Source organism: Triturus cristatus, chromosome 3_1 (genome assembly GCF_964204655.1).
Source record: "Triturus cristatus chromosome 3_1, aTriCri1.1, whole genome shotgun sequence".
Taxonomy (NCBI): domain Eukaryota; kingdom Metazoa; phylum Chordata; class Amphibia; order Caudata; family Salamandridae; genus Triturus; species Triturus cristatus.
In genome coordinates, this window is record NC_140583.1 from 1,003,181,661 (window position 1) to 1,003,198,585 (window position 16,925).

At 45.7% G+C, this 16,925-nt stretch overlaps 1 protein-coding gene across 1 annotated transcript in view; it reads right to left on the reverse strand.

The window, feature by feature from the left end:
• Window positions 1-16,925, reverse strand: part of LOC146861401 (interleukin-18-like) — a 420,014-nt gene that overhangs the window by 97,722 nt on the left and 305,367 nt on the right. Inside the window, exon 5 of the mRNA XM_085645708.1 lies at window positions 9,149-9,288. Within this exon, the coding sequence (XP_085501834.1) occupies window positions 9,149-9,288 (140 nt within the window). The remainder of the gene's footprint in view (window positions 1-9,148; window positions 9,289-16,925) is intronic.

Below are 16,925 nucleotides of genomic sequence, written 5' to 3' on the forward strand. Positions count from 1 at the left end.
CCGCACGGCCCACCTCCTTTCTTTGAATTAGCCCGGGGAGGTGGTGATCCCCAGTGCTGCAGGGAGGCTGTGCAGTCCCCCCACCTTCAATTTGTCAAAAGCCCCAGAGAGGTGGCAGTCCTCTTGCCTGTAAGGGGGCCAAATGCACCCCCCACATTAATTAGAGTTAAAGCCACAGGGATGTGGTGGTCACCGGGGTGCAGGGGGTGCCTTGCGGGCATCCCCCGCATAATTGAAATCAAAAGCCCAGGGAAGGAGGTGGTCCTTGGGGTTTGATTAACCCCTAGGAGGGGTCTCCATGCACTCCCCTCCTTTATTTTTCATATGCCCCTGGAATTTGGACCCCCGAGGGCTTCCTTCCCAAGATGGCTGCCAACACTTCCTGGTTAAAGTGTTGGCAGCCAATCAAATTTCAGTAGGATTTCAGGTGTCCCAATATCTATATTTTCTTAACTTAAATATCTCTGAAACTAATTATACCAAATCACAAAAGCCCGCTTTCTGGATCAGCATCTAGCTTTCTGCCAAATTTGGTGTCATTTTGTTCAGTGGTTTGGGCTGTAGTCATGTTAAAAAAAAATTAAATCCCCATGGACATAACATGGGAAAAACGCATTTTGTAATCTTTCTTTTTTCTCGGCCCCCGCTTCACGGATCACCCCAAAACTTTCAACACAGTAGCTGAAACAGAAAAGGGACATTTAAAAATAATATTCATGAAAATTTGTCAACCGGCACTAAAGTTATTGGCAAAACAAAAAATGCTTTTCCTAAGGAAACTTTGATCCAAACTATAACCACCTACTAGCTATCGCAAGTAGGTAATAGATATAACTTTCCAAAAACATTCTCCATGGAAATATTTGGGGTGTTGTGTCATGTAGGAGCCAATAAAAACGGATGTCCCAAAATGCAAAATCCCCATGCATTTTCCATAGACCTTTTTAGGACGTGGTACAGCAAAAACGACTCAACGAAATTACACCAAATTTGGAAGGAAGCTAGACCTTATTGTGAATTAATGTAAATCTGTTTTTGAGAAATTAGGAATACAAATTATTTGTTATATCTGGACGTTTGGTTCCAAGGGACTCTCGCGAGAGTCCCTTAAATACAATAAAAAAAAAAGAGCTTTCTGATTGCCCTAGGGTGCTTTTTATCAAAGTAAGGCTCTAGCGGGAATACATGCTAAAATTGGCTGGCCGCAGCATGAGAGTTAATGTTGAAGTCTGCAGTTATAGGACTTGGGTACTTATTCTCAGAATTACTTTAATAAAAGATATAAGGGGGCAGGGTAGGGATACCCTGCCCCCAAACCCATGTGGGCGTCCCAGAGGGACCTCCATCTCCCAGGGATGAATCCTACATAGAAGAGAGGGGGCATTCGGCTCTCCCTACCGGAGCCACTAGTAGGCCCCAGAAAACATATCTCACCTATCTCCTGGGGCTAACTTGTAAAGAAAGGGGAGGGGCCCACATCACCCCTTGAGCCTCTGTTGAGCCTTGGGACCCCATCACCTGGGGTCAAATATTTACATAAGGGGGGGCATGCTCCTTTCTCCCTGTGCTGGTATCCACCTGAGAACCCCCAATCCCGGGGCATGATACTACACAGTATCTCAGGAATCCCGCCCCAGGAACACTTTGGTTCCCTTCCAGGGAGAGTGACTGCATGCTCTACCTACACTCACCCAGGAAGGAAACTTCACTTTGCTCCTGCCCAGCAGGAGCAGTAATAAAATGCTGCACTCACCCAAGTGAGAGTAAAGGAAATATGCTGGCTCTCACTAGCACCTAGTATGGTGCTGGCTAGGGAGCTGGTTTGCCCTGAAGCTCCCCAGACAACCCCAATGTAGTATTTAGTGGCACCCAGGCACAAAGCTGAGGTCCCGGGGAATGAGATCCCCTGTGCCATAAAGGCTTGGGTGGAGAGGCAGTGCACCCCCTCTTCTTAGTTAAAAACAGGTCCCAGGATGGAATCACCTGGGCCCTTAGTGGCACAGGTAGAGGGGCACCATGGCCCTCCTGTTAATTAAAAAAGTTCCAGGGGATTTAGTCAGCAGGGCCCATAGTGGCTTGGGGTAAAGGGACATGGGCCACCTGCTCTTGATAAAAAAGAATCTGGTCCCTGGAAATGGAGTGCTCAGGATTGTGGCTCGGCCGCCCTGATTCCCCTATTAAAAAATAGCATATGGGTGTCCCAGGTGAGCACCAGGACACCCAAAATAATTGTTTTTAAAAAGAAGCATTGATATTCTTAGACTGGAGTTACACTTGGTAATAATAGAGGCCCGCTCAACTCAGATGTTACTGCTGCAAAACACTTACACCAAGCTGAGGGGGTGTGGCTTTAATATATAAATTTGCAAACATAGGTCTGCTATTTTAAGAATTGTGCTTGTTTTACCTAGGTTTAGTTATTTGCCAAAGTTGGTTCATAACAATGAGTCATCATTACAGATTTTAAAACATTTCTTGAATTCTATCACAGTAAATGATTACACCCTGGTTAGACCTGTCATTCTTAGTGTGGTCTTCCCCATACATTTTGCCTGCTTACCTCCTCTTTATGATGGTTTTCTTTGTTAGTCTAAGGACTCTGAGCACTTTACTACTGCTGGCCAGTGCTAAAGTGCATGTACTTCTCCACTAAACATGGTAAAATTGGTGTATACACAATTGGCATATTTTAGTTTACTAGTACGTCCCTTGGAAAGAGGTATACCATATACCCAGGGCCTGTAACCTAAGTGCTATTAGTGGGTCTGCAGCACTGATTGTGCACCCACATAGGTAGCCTTTCAAACCTGTTTCAGGCCTGCCATTGAGGCGCCTGTGTGTGAAGTTCACTGCCACTTCAACTTGGCATTTAAAGCTACTTACCAAGCCGTAAACCCCCCTTTTATCACTCATAAGTCACCCCTAAGGTAGGCCCTAGGTAGCCCATGCTGTGCGAGTAAAAGGTAGGACATGTACTGTTAGTTTACATGTCCTGGAAGTGACAAACACCCAAATTCGTTTTTCACACCTGTGCATCCTTCTCTTCTCATAGGTTAACATTGGGAATTCCTTAATACACTTTTAAGCTATAAATTCCTGATTGATTAGAAACTAGTGGCTGCATCATGTTTTATATATCTTTGGAATGGTGTTGATAAATCTAATTTACTGGTAAAGTTGGATTTAACATTACTATTTTAGAAAGGTCACTTCAGAAGGAGGGCATTCCTCTACTCTTACTGCTCTGCTGTCTCTAATACATGTCTGGATTGGGTGACAGCTACACTTTATGCATTTCCTCTAGACTCCCACAAATGCAGGAAGGTTGGGTATGTCTGCATACTAAACTGTCTTCTGATTAACCCTGGGCATAGTTTGCTAAGTAGCGCTACGCGTAGCTACGCGAAGTGCACTTCGCACTACGCAAGCTACGCGTAGCTTCACAAACTGCGTAGTGCACCGTGCAAGATGCTGTTCGCACTGATTGCACAGTGCCGGATGCTTGTCCGCACTGTGCAATCAGTGCAAACTTCATCTTGCACAGTGCAAGCGGTCGTTTTCGGCCACTCAAGTAGATTTCTACTCGAGCAGAAGCTTTCTCAACGCGGACTGGTAGTTTCTCATCACGAGCAGTCGCGAGCATACGCGGCCACTCACAATGAGAAACCTGACATTCCCGCGTTGAGAAGCTTGCCAGGAGGTTTATTTTCCACGCTCGTGATCGGCAACTTGATGTTGCTGATCGCGAACGAGGAAAAAGTCTCGCCGGGATGTCATTTTGCTTGCTCGCGGTCGCCAACTTGACGTTGAGGACCGCGAGCAAGCAAAAAATGACCGCTGCACTACGCTACGCTATGCGTGTTTGCACTGTGCTACGTGCAATTCGCATAGTGCGAAGTAGCGCAAACTTCGCAAGCTACGCGAGCTTAGCGTAGTGCTTTGGCCAGGCTTAATTCTGATGGCTCTTCCTGAGCAGGAAGGGAGGGGTGGGCTGACACACCTGAAAAGGTAGTGTCCTGTTTACCACTCAAAGGGCTTATGACCCCTTAATGATAATCTGGAGCCAGAGATGAGAAGAAAGAACCTGTAGCTGGATTGCCCTCCATTAATGAGCCTGAACTTCGGATTCACCCTGGTCTAGTGAGACCAGATGACCCCGGTTGGTGCCTAATGACTCTATGCACTACATTTTGATTTAATCTTTAAAAATTCATAATTCTGGTTCTACTTATTGGATATTTGTTGTTTTGGTCTCGCTTTACTCATAAAAATATTATCTATTATTTAAACCCTGTGTGGAGTATTTTTGTGGTATTTTCATTGTGTTACTGTGGGAGTGTGTTATACAAATTCTTTATTCATTGCCTCTATAGATAAGTCTGACTGCTCTGTGCCAAGCTACCAGAGGGCGAGCACAGGTTATCTTTTGGTGAATATCTAGCTTCCCTAACTGGAGTGGTGGTTCCTGCTTGGACAGGGTGCATACCTCTGCCAACCAGAAACTCCTTTTCTAACAACCCTAATAAATACAGGATGTTTTATTCACTGGAAAGTAAAAATGTAGTTGGATAAGTTATTTTGACTGTTTATTTTTTAAGTGGGTGTAATGTATGCATAATGCTCCAGTACATCACTCAAGTGTGGCCAGTGCAGCCTCGAACGGCCAAGGCAATCATGAAAATGATCTTCTACTTCATCTTGAATTCCAAGAGGACAGAGTAAAGAGGCAGGTGATGTTCAAGACCCACGACAAGTGAGGAAAAGGATTGCCTGACATCGCCACCATCTTGAGAGGAATTTTCATGTGTCACTGCATGAGATGCACTCTGAGGACCACAGACAAAAGCCACGCCATTTTTTTTATGACACCCTTTTCCTGCCGCCAACATGGATGTACCTCAGATGGGCAGAGTGGGTGAGTGTACTCCCGTACAAAAGGGATATCCCGTGGTTCTACAAGGAAGCGGAAAATGTCAGAGAATTTGGTCTTGAGGCTGCATGCCCGGACCAGTGGACTCTGTAGGTCATCCAAACCATATGTCTGCAAGGGACATCAGCAAACAGATCGTCACCACCTCCTCCTCTGTCACAGCAGACCACAAATGTGAGAATGTCGCTTCCAAGTGCCTAAGTGACCACCACAAGGACATCGCCTGGATGGCCATCCAAGGAGGTCTGCCAGGGAGAGCCTTCATGCATGCAAGGGAACCAATTCCTGCCTGCAGCACAGATGAGACATCCTACAATCTCTTCTGTGAGTGTGCCTATTCCCAGGACCTGCTGAGGGCCCTAAGGAAGGAGCTTAGGGCCTTGATACCCATGGCATGCAACACTACAGACTCAGTAATGAATGGTTTGTTTCCAGGGATGCACACACTTGGAAACCTCCAGTACTGCTGGAGGCTCCTGTGCTATTTTAAAGATGTTCTTCTGTTTTCCAGAAACTACCTGGTAGTAGTGGAGAGGGAGATATTGACCCTGGCCTGCTGGAAGATGATCCACAGCCTACTGCGTTACTATGGGGTAATCAATTAAACTGACGATGACAGTGATGATGATGCTTGAGGACCCAAAGGGTATTTTGAAAAGCTTCAGTTCCACAAGTCGTTACAAAAGGTCTCTTTCAAGTCAGACACAAGTGGTTGAAATTCTAATCACACACCTGAGAGAGTGTGGCTTCAACCTAGAAATTTACATATATTCTCTAGCTTTAATAGATATGCCAAGGCTCATTTATAGTAAGAAATCAACATCGTAATTTACAATAAGCTTCTTAAGAGTTAAAGAACTTGTTGATGAAATCCTATCATACATAGGAATTATCAATTATTGGAGAGTGCAATTGTCTATCTAACAAGTTCTATTCTTGGCGAACAATGTTTTAGGTGTATGTGTACATGTGCAAGGACAAAATTTAGTCACTCAAAGTGAAATAATCCAATGGTTGGAGTGGGCTGGTCCCTTGATCTACACCCTCTACTGGGGTAGGAGGGAGCATAATTTGAGTGACATGTCAATAGACTAATAATTAAAGAGTTTTGGCTGGAAGCCACCATATATGTATATATTTTGTATGATTTATTTGAGAAACATGAGGCTGGTGACACAGATAAAGATATTTTTACGCCCCACCTAAAGAGTAGCACTTGAAAAAATTAGTGTGACCATGAAGCCAAACCAATGGTTGCAATAGGCGGCCTCAAATCCCACTCGCAAGAGAAGGTGCATGCACTATCTTAGACAACACCTAGAAAGTGGCCCACATTCTGAAAATCGGGGAAGCTGTCCACTTGTAGAGAAACAGGGCCTCATTTACATGTTTTTGATGCAGGGCAGTGCAGTAAGTCACTTTGGTATGCTGCCCTGCGTCAAAAGGTAAAAGCAGGCATTCGCTGTATTTATAATTAGGGCTCCCGGTTTTATGGTATTTATTCTTTTGTTATTTCCGTCTGTATTTATCCATATTTATTTTTTGGGCACTTTTTCTGTATTTATCCACATTTATTTTTGCCACAAGTAAAAGACGACGCTACAGCTAGTATTTTTCCACATTTTTTTAAATTAACAATGCATACATGCGCTCACTTAAACTAGTGATTTGTTGTGGCTTTAGCAGTGCTATAAATGGTCCGGTACTGAGTAATTTCAAAAGGAGAGTACCTGTGCTTCTCAGTTCTGCTATAAAAACACTTTAGGATAGAGTACAAGCACTTATCAGGAGTAAACATGTGCCAGGGCTTCTGTATTTCCATCTAAAGCCAGCTAGAAATCTGCCTTCAAGTGAATTAGTTCATTTCACATTTTTAAGCATTTTTCCCTTACCTAGCAAAAATTATCTCCTACAACAACTGTTTCTTCTTTTCCTGTATTGAAACTAGCCCTCCCTAGGAAACGGGAAGAAGTGGTACAACCTCATGTTACCAACCTACTTAAACCTGCGCTTGCCTTTACTATTTCTTGTTGCTAAGCCTACAAACCCTTCACTGGATCCATAAAATCTTTCAGGGATGAGAAGTTGGCCAACTGTATGTCCAGGCCACAATCACACAACACATCCTGGGATGCTCTGCTAATTACAAGGTGACTGATGGAAAATAAGAGACTAGAAACACCGTTTTTAAAGATAAATGTTGAGTCCTTATAAAAAGGTACAAAAAAAGATGTTCAGCCAAAATAGGAAGTTTACTGAGACCAGGAAATAAACACGCTTCCACCCACCCTTCTTCTCTTTTCCGACTTGTCAGATCTGCTTTGACTAATGCCAGGCGCGCAACACCCATTGGACTCACAGGGCTTCAGCCCCCCCTCCCCCCCCTGTCGTGTGTGGCAGCCCGGGATGAGACACCTTCCCGGGCAAAAAATCAGCCGCACCCGAGCACTTCACAGGTCTTTAAAAGACCATTTGCATGTTAATGAGGCTTCGCTGTTGTTTCACCCCTTCTAAGAACCCCTGCAGCTCCACTCTGCCTATTGCTTAAAGTTCAGCCCCCCCCGAAATTTTTGCTCAGCCCCCCCCCCCCCCCCCCCCCCCGAAATTTGTCTCTAGTTGCGCCTCTGACTAATGCTAACAATTTTACCAAAGGTAGGCCATTGCAAGATTTTTGTGACCGCCTGAACCATTCCTTTTATGCTCCTGTTCGAAGAGCTGGGCTTGACCTCTTTAACAGATTCAACCTATGGCTTCCTCAATAGCAGTACGATTATTTGGAGGAAACGGTGGGCCTTTAGTATTGCCTCAAAAACACCTAAATCAGCAGGGCAGACATTTGTGATTGTGCGGTTGCTATTGCGTAGTTCCCATGATGATTGTGCCTGCTTTAGGAGCAGTCCCGTGGACAAGACTCTCTGACAGTCTGCTTTAAGCGCAGGCCTGCGTGTTGTTTCCTGTGTCTGTTTTTAAAGCGGGCCTGTGTGCGTGGTTCCCTGTCTGTGCCCGGGGTCTGCCCCCTCGGAGGTCCCTCCTTTGTCCTTGATCTCTGTGTGCAGGAGTGACGGCGGCGGTGGTATTATTTTTTTAGCGACCCTGGAATGATGAAAGACTGAGTTGACCCCGCTGGGGTGCAAAAGTTTATCCTGCAGGCTACATCCAGTGTTGTGCCCCATAATAGCACCTTTCTTCTGTCTCCTCCTCCTAACTTTAGACGCCTGGTGCTGAGCGTGAATCAGATGCACAGCTATGTCGGTCCGAAGCTCTCACGCTGCCACGTGAAATGTATGGGGTGAAAGAACAATAAAGCCTCGTTAACAAGTAAATGGTCTTTCAAAAGACCTGTGAAGTACTCGGGTGCGGCTGTGTGCGCGCCTGGGAAGGAATTTCCAGCAGTAGGAAGGGGGCGTGGCTGGATTCGAGCACGGCAGTGTGGCAACGTTTTTCAGTATTTTGCCGTTTCTAAATATAAATACAGACAAAGGAAATATAGATTTCCGTCTGTATTTATATGTAGAAATCCGTAAAAACGGAAAACCGGGAGCCCTATTTATAATATATGGCTCATTTCTGTCCTTTCCCACTGCGCTGGTGCTATTTTGGCTGCCTTGTGCCAACGTTAGCACCCTTGCACCATTGTGCAAGGGTGTGTGCATTACAGGGATGATTGCTATTGTGCAGGAATGAACTCCTTCCTGCATAATACCTATCAATGGAGGTGTTTTCCTCCTTCTATGTGTGCTGCAAAATGCAGTGACGTGCGCTGCTTTGCCTTACTCCATATCTACGAAGCCATGAAAAGTCACGCAAAGTGGCTTTGTATGGCCTCGAAGATATAGGTCTGCACTCTGTGCCGCCGGTGCTTTAAAAACCGTAACACACTGGCGAAGCAATGGGCTTGCAATAAGCCCCCCAGTGAACAGGTGGTTTGCAAAGTATGAGAGACTGCTCACATTTGTGCTTGCTGCAGGCAAAGGTTGTGATAATATTAGGGAAATAAACAGCAAATACAGTCAGTGCACAATTAAAAAGGCACACAAACATACAAAAAATAGGCCCACACACGGACCTGTAAGACCAGTCCTTTGGGCACTGCCAGTTTGCCCTGTAAACCTGTCCGACCTTGATCGAGACTCTGAAAACTTATCGGATTATGTTAAAATTTAATAAATGCCTATGCTTATGAACAGCAACAACATTTCAAGTAAACATTATTCCTACCGTAAAATAAATTTGTCCATTTTTTTCCATGCTGCACAACATGTAGCTCTGTTGATCAATTTTGACATTAAACGATACTGCCACGCCAGGGTGATTATCCGTGTTCTTATATTTAGTGAGATAGAAAAAATCTGCAAATCCTACGAAATAATAAAACAGAGTGCATCACATCATATCTGTCCATATGTATAATTTTTAGAGATTACAATCATAACTTATATTTTTTGTAGCCCACAATACTAAAGTTTGTTTCATTTCTAAGCATCGTAATTAGCACTTTATAATATTAACTAATTTATTGGGACTGAATTTATCGTCCTCATCATCATACAAGACTGTAATTAACATATACCTATTTAGGCGCTCTGTGGCATATCTTTTTCATCATCTGGGGACACAATTGTTCAAGTATGCTGATGATACCCAATTCATTGGGGATTAAGGATCGTAGTGAGGCGATCGGTCGTGGCCCACGAACCTTCAGAGACACTATATAATCTAGGCACCACATTGACTTCAGTCTAGGTCTAGCAACTCCAGAACTCAGAGAGTCATCGCCACTAAAAACTGCTTCTTCCATTTTAAAGCCTTTCAGCACATTACTTAGGCCAGAAGAAGTCTCTATGGCAGAGGTCTTCAAACGTTCTTGCTCTAAACCCCAATAAGCAAAATAATTTGAAGTTGTGTCCCCCTCCAAAACAACATGACTAGAATTTTAGGGGGAGGAGGAGGAATGAGCACAAGAGGCAGGGATCATGAGATCATTTCAGGAATACTTTTCTGTATCTAGTAATCCTCACTAATTGTGGGACTTATAAAAAGCACAACAGCATCAAACAAGAACAGAATTGATCAAAAACACTGCTGCCCACAATTGGGGTGCTGTGGGCCCCAATGCACTCCACCTGCTGTACTAATGATGGCTGTAGCACCTTCCCCACCACGTCTGAGCGTCACTTCAATCTCGAAAAAAATCTGGTCTCTTTCTGAAAGAAAATGAGCTAATGAATGCTGCACCCATTTTTTGCACCATGGCCGCCATCTGCCCTAATGCTAGCAAGGAAAAGGAGCCCCGATGCCCACTTTTGTATTGTAAAACATTCATAATTGTGATGCAGTGGGCCCCAGGCCAAAGTGTCATTGTCACTAATGATAGGTACTGCCTTGCTGTCGCCTCTGATGTTTGTTAACAACATGGGCACCCATCTCACACCATCCCTCTCATCTCTCAATATTCCTCTCCCTCCCATCTCTCAGCATCCCTCTCCCTCTCATCTCTCTGATGCCCAAATCAAGGCATCTCCTCTGCTCCATTTTTCCCCTCCCTTGGGCCATTGTTTCAAGGCTCAAAGAAACACTGGCACAGCAAGTATGCCCTGGGCCTCTAATGCAACTGCAGCACCAATGATACCTACAGCTCTGCAAAGCAGGCTATTTACTCTGCCCACTCAACAGGGCCATTACTTCTAGGCCGAATGCCCAAAGCAGGCTTTCCGCTGCTTTGAGGAAAAAACAACAAAAAAACACATTTAGCCCCTCTCCTCCCCTGTTGCATGGTACCTGTTCCGTGCACAACAATGGTGACCTGGGCCATAATGCTAGCAGTGAAAATGCACCCCATTTCTTTTTTACAGTACGACTGCCATAATTCGGGTCTAGTGCCCACCTACAGAGGGTGGGGGCAGGGGGACTCCTGTGCTGTGAAACAGATAATAGAGAACTAAAGAACAAACATGCCTTCTCGCTAAGGTGGCAGCTACCTGAAAGAAATGTAAATGTGTGCAATTGTTAATCACCAAATATAAAGGCTGATTTGGAGCCAGTGTAACTTTTAATTAACGGAGTCACTCGGCTTCATGGTGACAAATATTTATTATTTTTGAGAGGCTATATATGTGCACCCTTTTAGTGGACACATATAAATATGGATCACTGACATAATATCGACTACCAAAATATAGACCTACAAAAATATCGATGCCAAAATATAGAATGCAAAAATATCGAATTCCTATCTCCAAACAGGTAAGTACAAAAATATCGATTCAATAAATATCGTTGTACAAAAATATAGTTAGTCAAAATATCAAATTTTTTAAAATGTCTTAAAAGTAATGTAAAAACAATAAAATAATAAATATAATTAACTAAAACATATATGAAAATACTTAAATAACCTTAAAAATAATAATTAATTAATGTAAGTTAAAAAAAATAAACTTATATTATTATTTTTTAATAGATATATATTAACGTAATATTAATAAAAAATAATCAATATTTTTACCGTAGGATAGCGGCAGGGTAAAATGTACCATTACCACTCCAGTGAGTGCAACAGTAGGGAAAGCGTAAGATAGCGTAGGGGTAAAAATTACTATTCCCACTCCAAAGAGTGCAACAGTAGGGAATGCATTGGATAGCGTAGGGGTAAAAATTACTATTCCCACTCCAGAGAGTGCAACAGTAGGGAAAGCGTTGGATAGCGGGAGGGTAAAATGTACGATTCCCACTCCAATGAGTGCAACAGTAGAGAAAACGTCAGATAGCGTAGGGGTAAAAATTACTATTCCCACTCCAAAGAGTGCAACAGTAGGGAAAACGTTGGATAGCATAGGGGTAAAAATTACTATTCCCACTCCAAATAGTGCAACAGTAGGGAAAGCGTTGGATAGCGGGAGTGTAAAATGTACTATTCCCACTCCAGTGAGTGCAACAATAGGGAAAGCGTTGGATAGCGTGTGGGTAAAAATTACTATTCCCACTCCAGAGAGTGCAACAGTAGGGAAAGCGTTGGATAGCGGGAGGGTAAAATGAACTATTCCCACTCCAATGAGTGCAACAGTAGGGAAAACGTCAGATAGCGTAGGGGTAAAAATTTCTATTCCCACTCCAAAGAGTGCAACAGTAGGGAAAACGTTGGATAGCGTAGGGGTAAAAATTACTATTCCCACTCCAAAGAGTGCAACAGTAGGGAAAGCGTTGGATAGCGGGAGGGTAAAATTTACTATTCCCACTCCACTGAGTGCAACAATAGGGAAAGCGTTGGATAGCGTATGGGTAAAAATTACTATTCCCAGTCCAAAGAGTGCAACAGTAGGGAAAGCGTTGGATAGCGGGAGGGTAAAATTTAATATTCCCAATCCAGTGAGTGCAACAATAGGGAAAGCGTTGGATAGCGTATGGGTAAAAATTACTATTCTCACTCCAAAGAGTGCAACAGTAATGATAGCGTTGGATAGCGTAGGGGTAAAAATTACTATTCCCACTCCAGTGAGTGCAACAGTAGGGAAAGCGTTGGATAGCGTATGGGTAAAAATTACTATTCCCACTCCAGAGAGTGCAACAGTAGGGAAAGCGTTGGATAGCGGGATGGTAAAAATGACTATTCCCACTCCAGAGAGTGCAACAGTGGGGAAAGCGTTGGATAGCGGGAATGGAAAAATTACTATTCCCACTCCAGTGAGTGCAACAGGAGGGAAAGCGTTGGATAGCGTAGGGGTAAAAATTACTATTCCCACTCCAGTGAGTGCAACAGTAGGGAAAACATTGGATAGCGTAGGGGTAAAAATTGCAATTTCCACTCCAGAGAGTGCAACAGTACAGAAAGCATTGCATAGCAGGAAGAGAAAAATTACTATTCCCACTCCACAGAGTGCAACAGTAGGGAAATCGTTGGATAGTGGGAAGGGAAAAATTACTATTCCCACTCCAGTGACTCCAACAGTAGGGAAAGTATTGGATAGCGTAGGGGTAAAAATTACTATTCCCACTCCAGAGAGTGCAACAGTACAGAAAGCATTGGATAGCAGGAAGAGAAAAATTACTATTCCCACTTCAATGAGTGCAACAGTAGGGAAAGCGTTGGATAGAGTAGGGGTAAAAATTGCTATTCCCACTCCAGTGAGTGCAACAGTAGGGAAAACGTTGGATAGCGTAGGGGTAAAAATTACTATTCCCACTCCAAAGAGTGCAACAGTAGGGAAAGTGTTGGATAGCGTAGGGGTAAAAATTAGTATTCCCACTCCAAAGAGTGTAACAGTAGGGAAAACGTTGGATAGCAGGAGGGTAAAAATTACTATTCCCACTCCAGTGAGTGCAACAGTAGGGAAAGAGTTGGATAGCGGGAGGGTTAAAAATACTATTCCCACTCCTGAGAGTGCAAAAGTAGGGAAAGTAATGATTTAATTTTAAAATATGATTACATTAATTATCAATACCAATAAAAAGTTAATTAAAAATAATTACCAATTAATAACAATTAACTACTGTTAGATCTGGGGGTCTCTAGTTGGCAGAGGCATACACCTTAGACCAAATAGGGACCCTTGCTTCTAGTCAGGGTACAGGGACACACACGGTAGATAACCCCTGCTCACCCTCTAGGTAGCTTGGCTCGAGCAGTCAGGCTTATCCCCAAGGCAATGTGTAAGGTATTTGCACGTAGACACCACAATGATCCCCCCTCCGCACACCACAAACTTAGACCACACAGGTGAGTTATATCAAAAATAATATATCTTTATCTAGTTTCCGCAGTTGAAATCAAGCATCACAGGTTTACACAACAATCGCTTTCTTGGTTGGTCGGGATCGTCAGACGATAGTCTCTAGTCTCTTGAGTGATTCGATACTCACTGAGAATGAATCAATTTGTAGGCTCTCGATGTTTTAGGCAGCTACGTTGCTCCGGCGGTGTCACTGCGCTCGTTGCACGAGCGCTCCTCGGGCCGTTCGATGCAAGGATTCCACAACTCCCTCGACGAGCCCCCAGTGACGATGTCGACGTCACCGGAGTCAGCCACTCACTGCGCGGCTTCGTAGAGCAGGGAAATACGACTCTCGGTCTGCGTCAGGCCTCCGGGTCGCGGCAAGGCACGTGCCGATGAGCACGTCGATCTTCTTGATGCGGCAACCGGTGTCAGGCCCGGCTCGGTGCGGTACTCTCCAGCAAGACAGAGAGCAGCCAGCCCACCTCACAGGCAGATGTTGAGAAGCTTGGTAGAACAGTCCACGGTCCCTGCGGCACACAGCAGCGCAGGTGGGACACAGCAGAGTCTTGAGTTCTTGGCAACCTTTCTATCCCTGGGTTGCGAAACAGGAGGCCAGCTCTTCTCAGGCCCTTGGAGATTCAGTTGAAGACACAGCACACAGCAAAGTCTTGTTTGGTCAAGTGGATAGGGTCAGCACACAGCAAGACCCCTTCTCCTCCTCAGCTTCAGTTGCACAGCAGAACAGGTCAGCCTTTAGAGCACACAGCACGGCAATCTTCCTTTAGTTCTTCAGCGGTCCGTCTTTCAGCAGAGGTTCCTCTTGATGGTCGAATCTAAAAATCTGTTGTCGGGGGTCTTGTACTTATACCCCTGAAAGTCTTTGAAGTCTTTGTGCAAGTGGGTCCTGAGCCCGGTCTGATCCAGTTCTGGGTGTTGTTGGAGCACTTTGTTTTCCTGGTCTCTACATTCTTTTCAGAGCGAGGGGCAGAGTCGTCAGCCGCCCAGCAGGAGGTGGAGCCAGCGGAGTGGCAGGCAGGCACAGCCCTATTCAATCCCAGGTGCTATCTCCTCCCTCCACTCTCCTTGCGATTGTCGCCATTCAGCAGAGGGCTGATTCGTCCAACCTCCCGGGGGATCCCCAGCCCCTGTCACTCTCAAACCAGACAGTCAATCCACAAGCGCGCCCATGCACACAGAAGGGTCAGACAAGAGAACAGCTACTCTCTAAAAAGTACTGTTCTCCAACTCAGGATTTAAAAACAATCTCTCCTAAAAGATGTGTTATTAAATGCTGAGCTCAGGGATATCAAACACTCATGTCTTATCTTGTTCGTATGAGGAGATAGGCGGATAGCCATCGGCACCCGCCTCCCTCATGTTAGCCTATGGAACAAGATAGCCTTGCAGTAGTGAACACACAAAATGGCCGGTGTTCACTACCAGAACATGTTACCTGCACTAGTACATGCTCTACCTTTTACATACACTGCACCCTGCCCAGGGGGGTACCTTGGGCCTTCCATAGGGATGACTGACGGGTATGAAAAGGGAAGGGTTAGGCCCGGCCAGTGTGGACACTGGCCAGGGGGACATGGCAGTCCGGGGACTGCAGGCAGGCCTGCGGCGGCAGGCCTGAGACACTGTTTTAGGGCTACACAGGTGGGTGGCGCAATCTGCGCTGCAGACCCACTAGTAGCATCCGTCATCACCAGCCCTGGCACACACAGTGCACTTTACTAGGGACTTCACTAGGGACTTCATGGTGATACAGATGTGCCAATCAGGTATATCCAATCAATGCGATATTTTACACAGGGAGCACTTACACTCTGGCACTGATTAGCAGTGACAGAGTGTCCAAAGCATCTAAACCAGCAAATCGAAATCCAGCACAGCATCATAAATCCAGGTAGCAGAGGCAAAAGATAGGGGAAAAACCCACGCCAAGGATGTCAGGTCTAACACGTGTCCCCTCCAGCTGAAAGCGGGGAGAACTACCCACCCTCTTGGGAGTTCTCATCGCTAAGGCGGAAAAACCTGGACAGACCATCAGCATTGGCGTGCTCTGTACCGGGACGGTGTTCCACCGTAAAGTCCATTCCCTGTAGGGAGATGGACCACCTCAACAGTTTTGGATTCTCACCCCTCATCTGCATTAACCATCTGAGGGGCCTGTGGTCGGTCTGAACACGGAAGTGAGTCCCAAACAGGTAGGGCCTCAGCTTCTTCAGGGCCCAGACCACAGCGAATGCTTCCCTTTCAATAGCGCTCCACCTCTGTTCCCTGGGAAGTAGCCTCCTACTAATGAAAGCTACGGGTTGGTCCCCGCCCTCGTCGTCCATCTGTGAGAGTACTGCTCCCACGCCTTGCTCTGAAGCGTCTGTCTGCACTACGAACTCACTCGAAAAGTCAGGCGCCTTAAGCACCGGTGCTGTGCACATTGCAGTTTTCAGGGCATCAAAAGCAGTTTGACAGGCCTCGGTCCAATTCACTTTCCTGGGCTGATTCCTAGAGGTTAGTTCCGTTAAGGGGGCAACAATGGTGCCGTATCCCTTGATGAACCGTCTGTAATACCCGGTGAGTCCTAGAAAGGCCCTCACCTCTGTCTGCGTCTTGGGGGGTTCCCAAGCCAGAATGGTATCGATCTTCGCCTGTAGGGGCGCCACCTGGCCGCTCCCCACCTGGTGTCCCAAATACACCACCGATCCCTGCCCTATCTGGCACTTACTAGCCTTGATAGTGAGGCCTGCCTTCTGCAGCGCCCTCAACACTTCACAGAGGTGTTGCAAGTGTTCCTCCCAAGTGGAGCTGAACACAGCAATGTCATCCAGGTATGCGGCGCTGAATTGCTCCAGCCCGGTCAGTACCCGGTTGACCAGTCTCTGGAAGGTGGCAGGGGCATTTTTCAATCCAAAGGGCATGACTCGAAACTGGAAGTGCCCCTCTGGCGTTGAAAATGCCGACCTCTCCTTTGCCCCGTCAGTTAAGGCAATCTGCCAGTACCCCGAAGTCAAATCGAAGGTGCTGAGGTACCGGGCAGCTCCTAACCGATCCACGAGCTCATCAGCTCTGGGGATGGGGTGCGCGTCAGTCTTGGTGACCGCATTGAGCCCGCGGTAGTCCACGCAAAACCGAAGTTCTGACGGGCCACCGGGTGTAGCAGATTTCTTGGGAACGAGGACCACTGGGCTAGCCCAGGGACTGCTAGAGGGCTCAATTACCCCTAACGCCAACATCCTGGAAACTTCTTCCTTGATGCTGGCCCTGACCTTGTCAGCTACTCT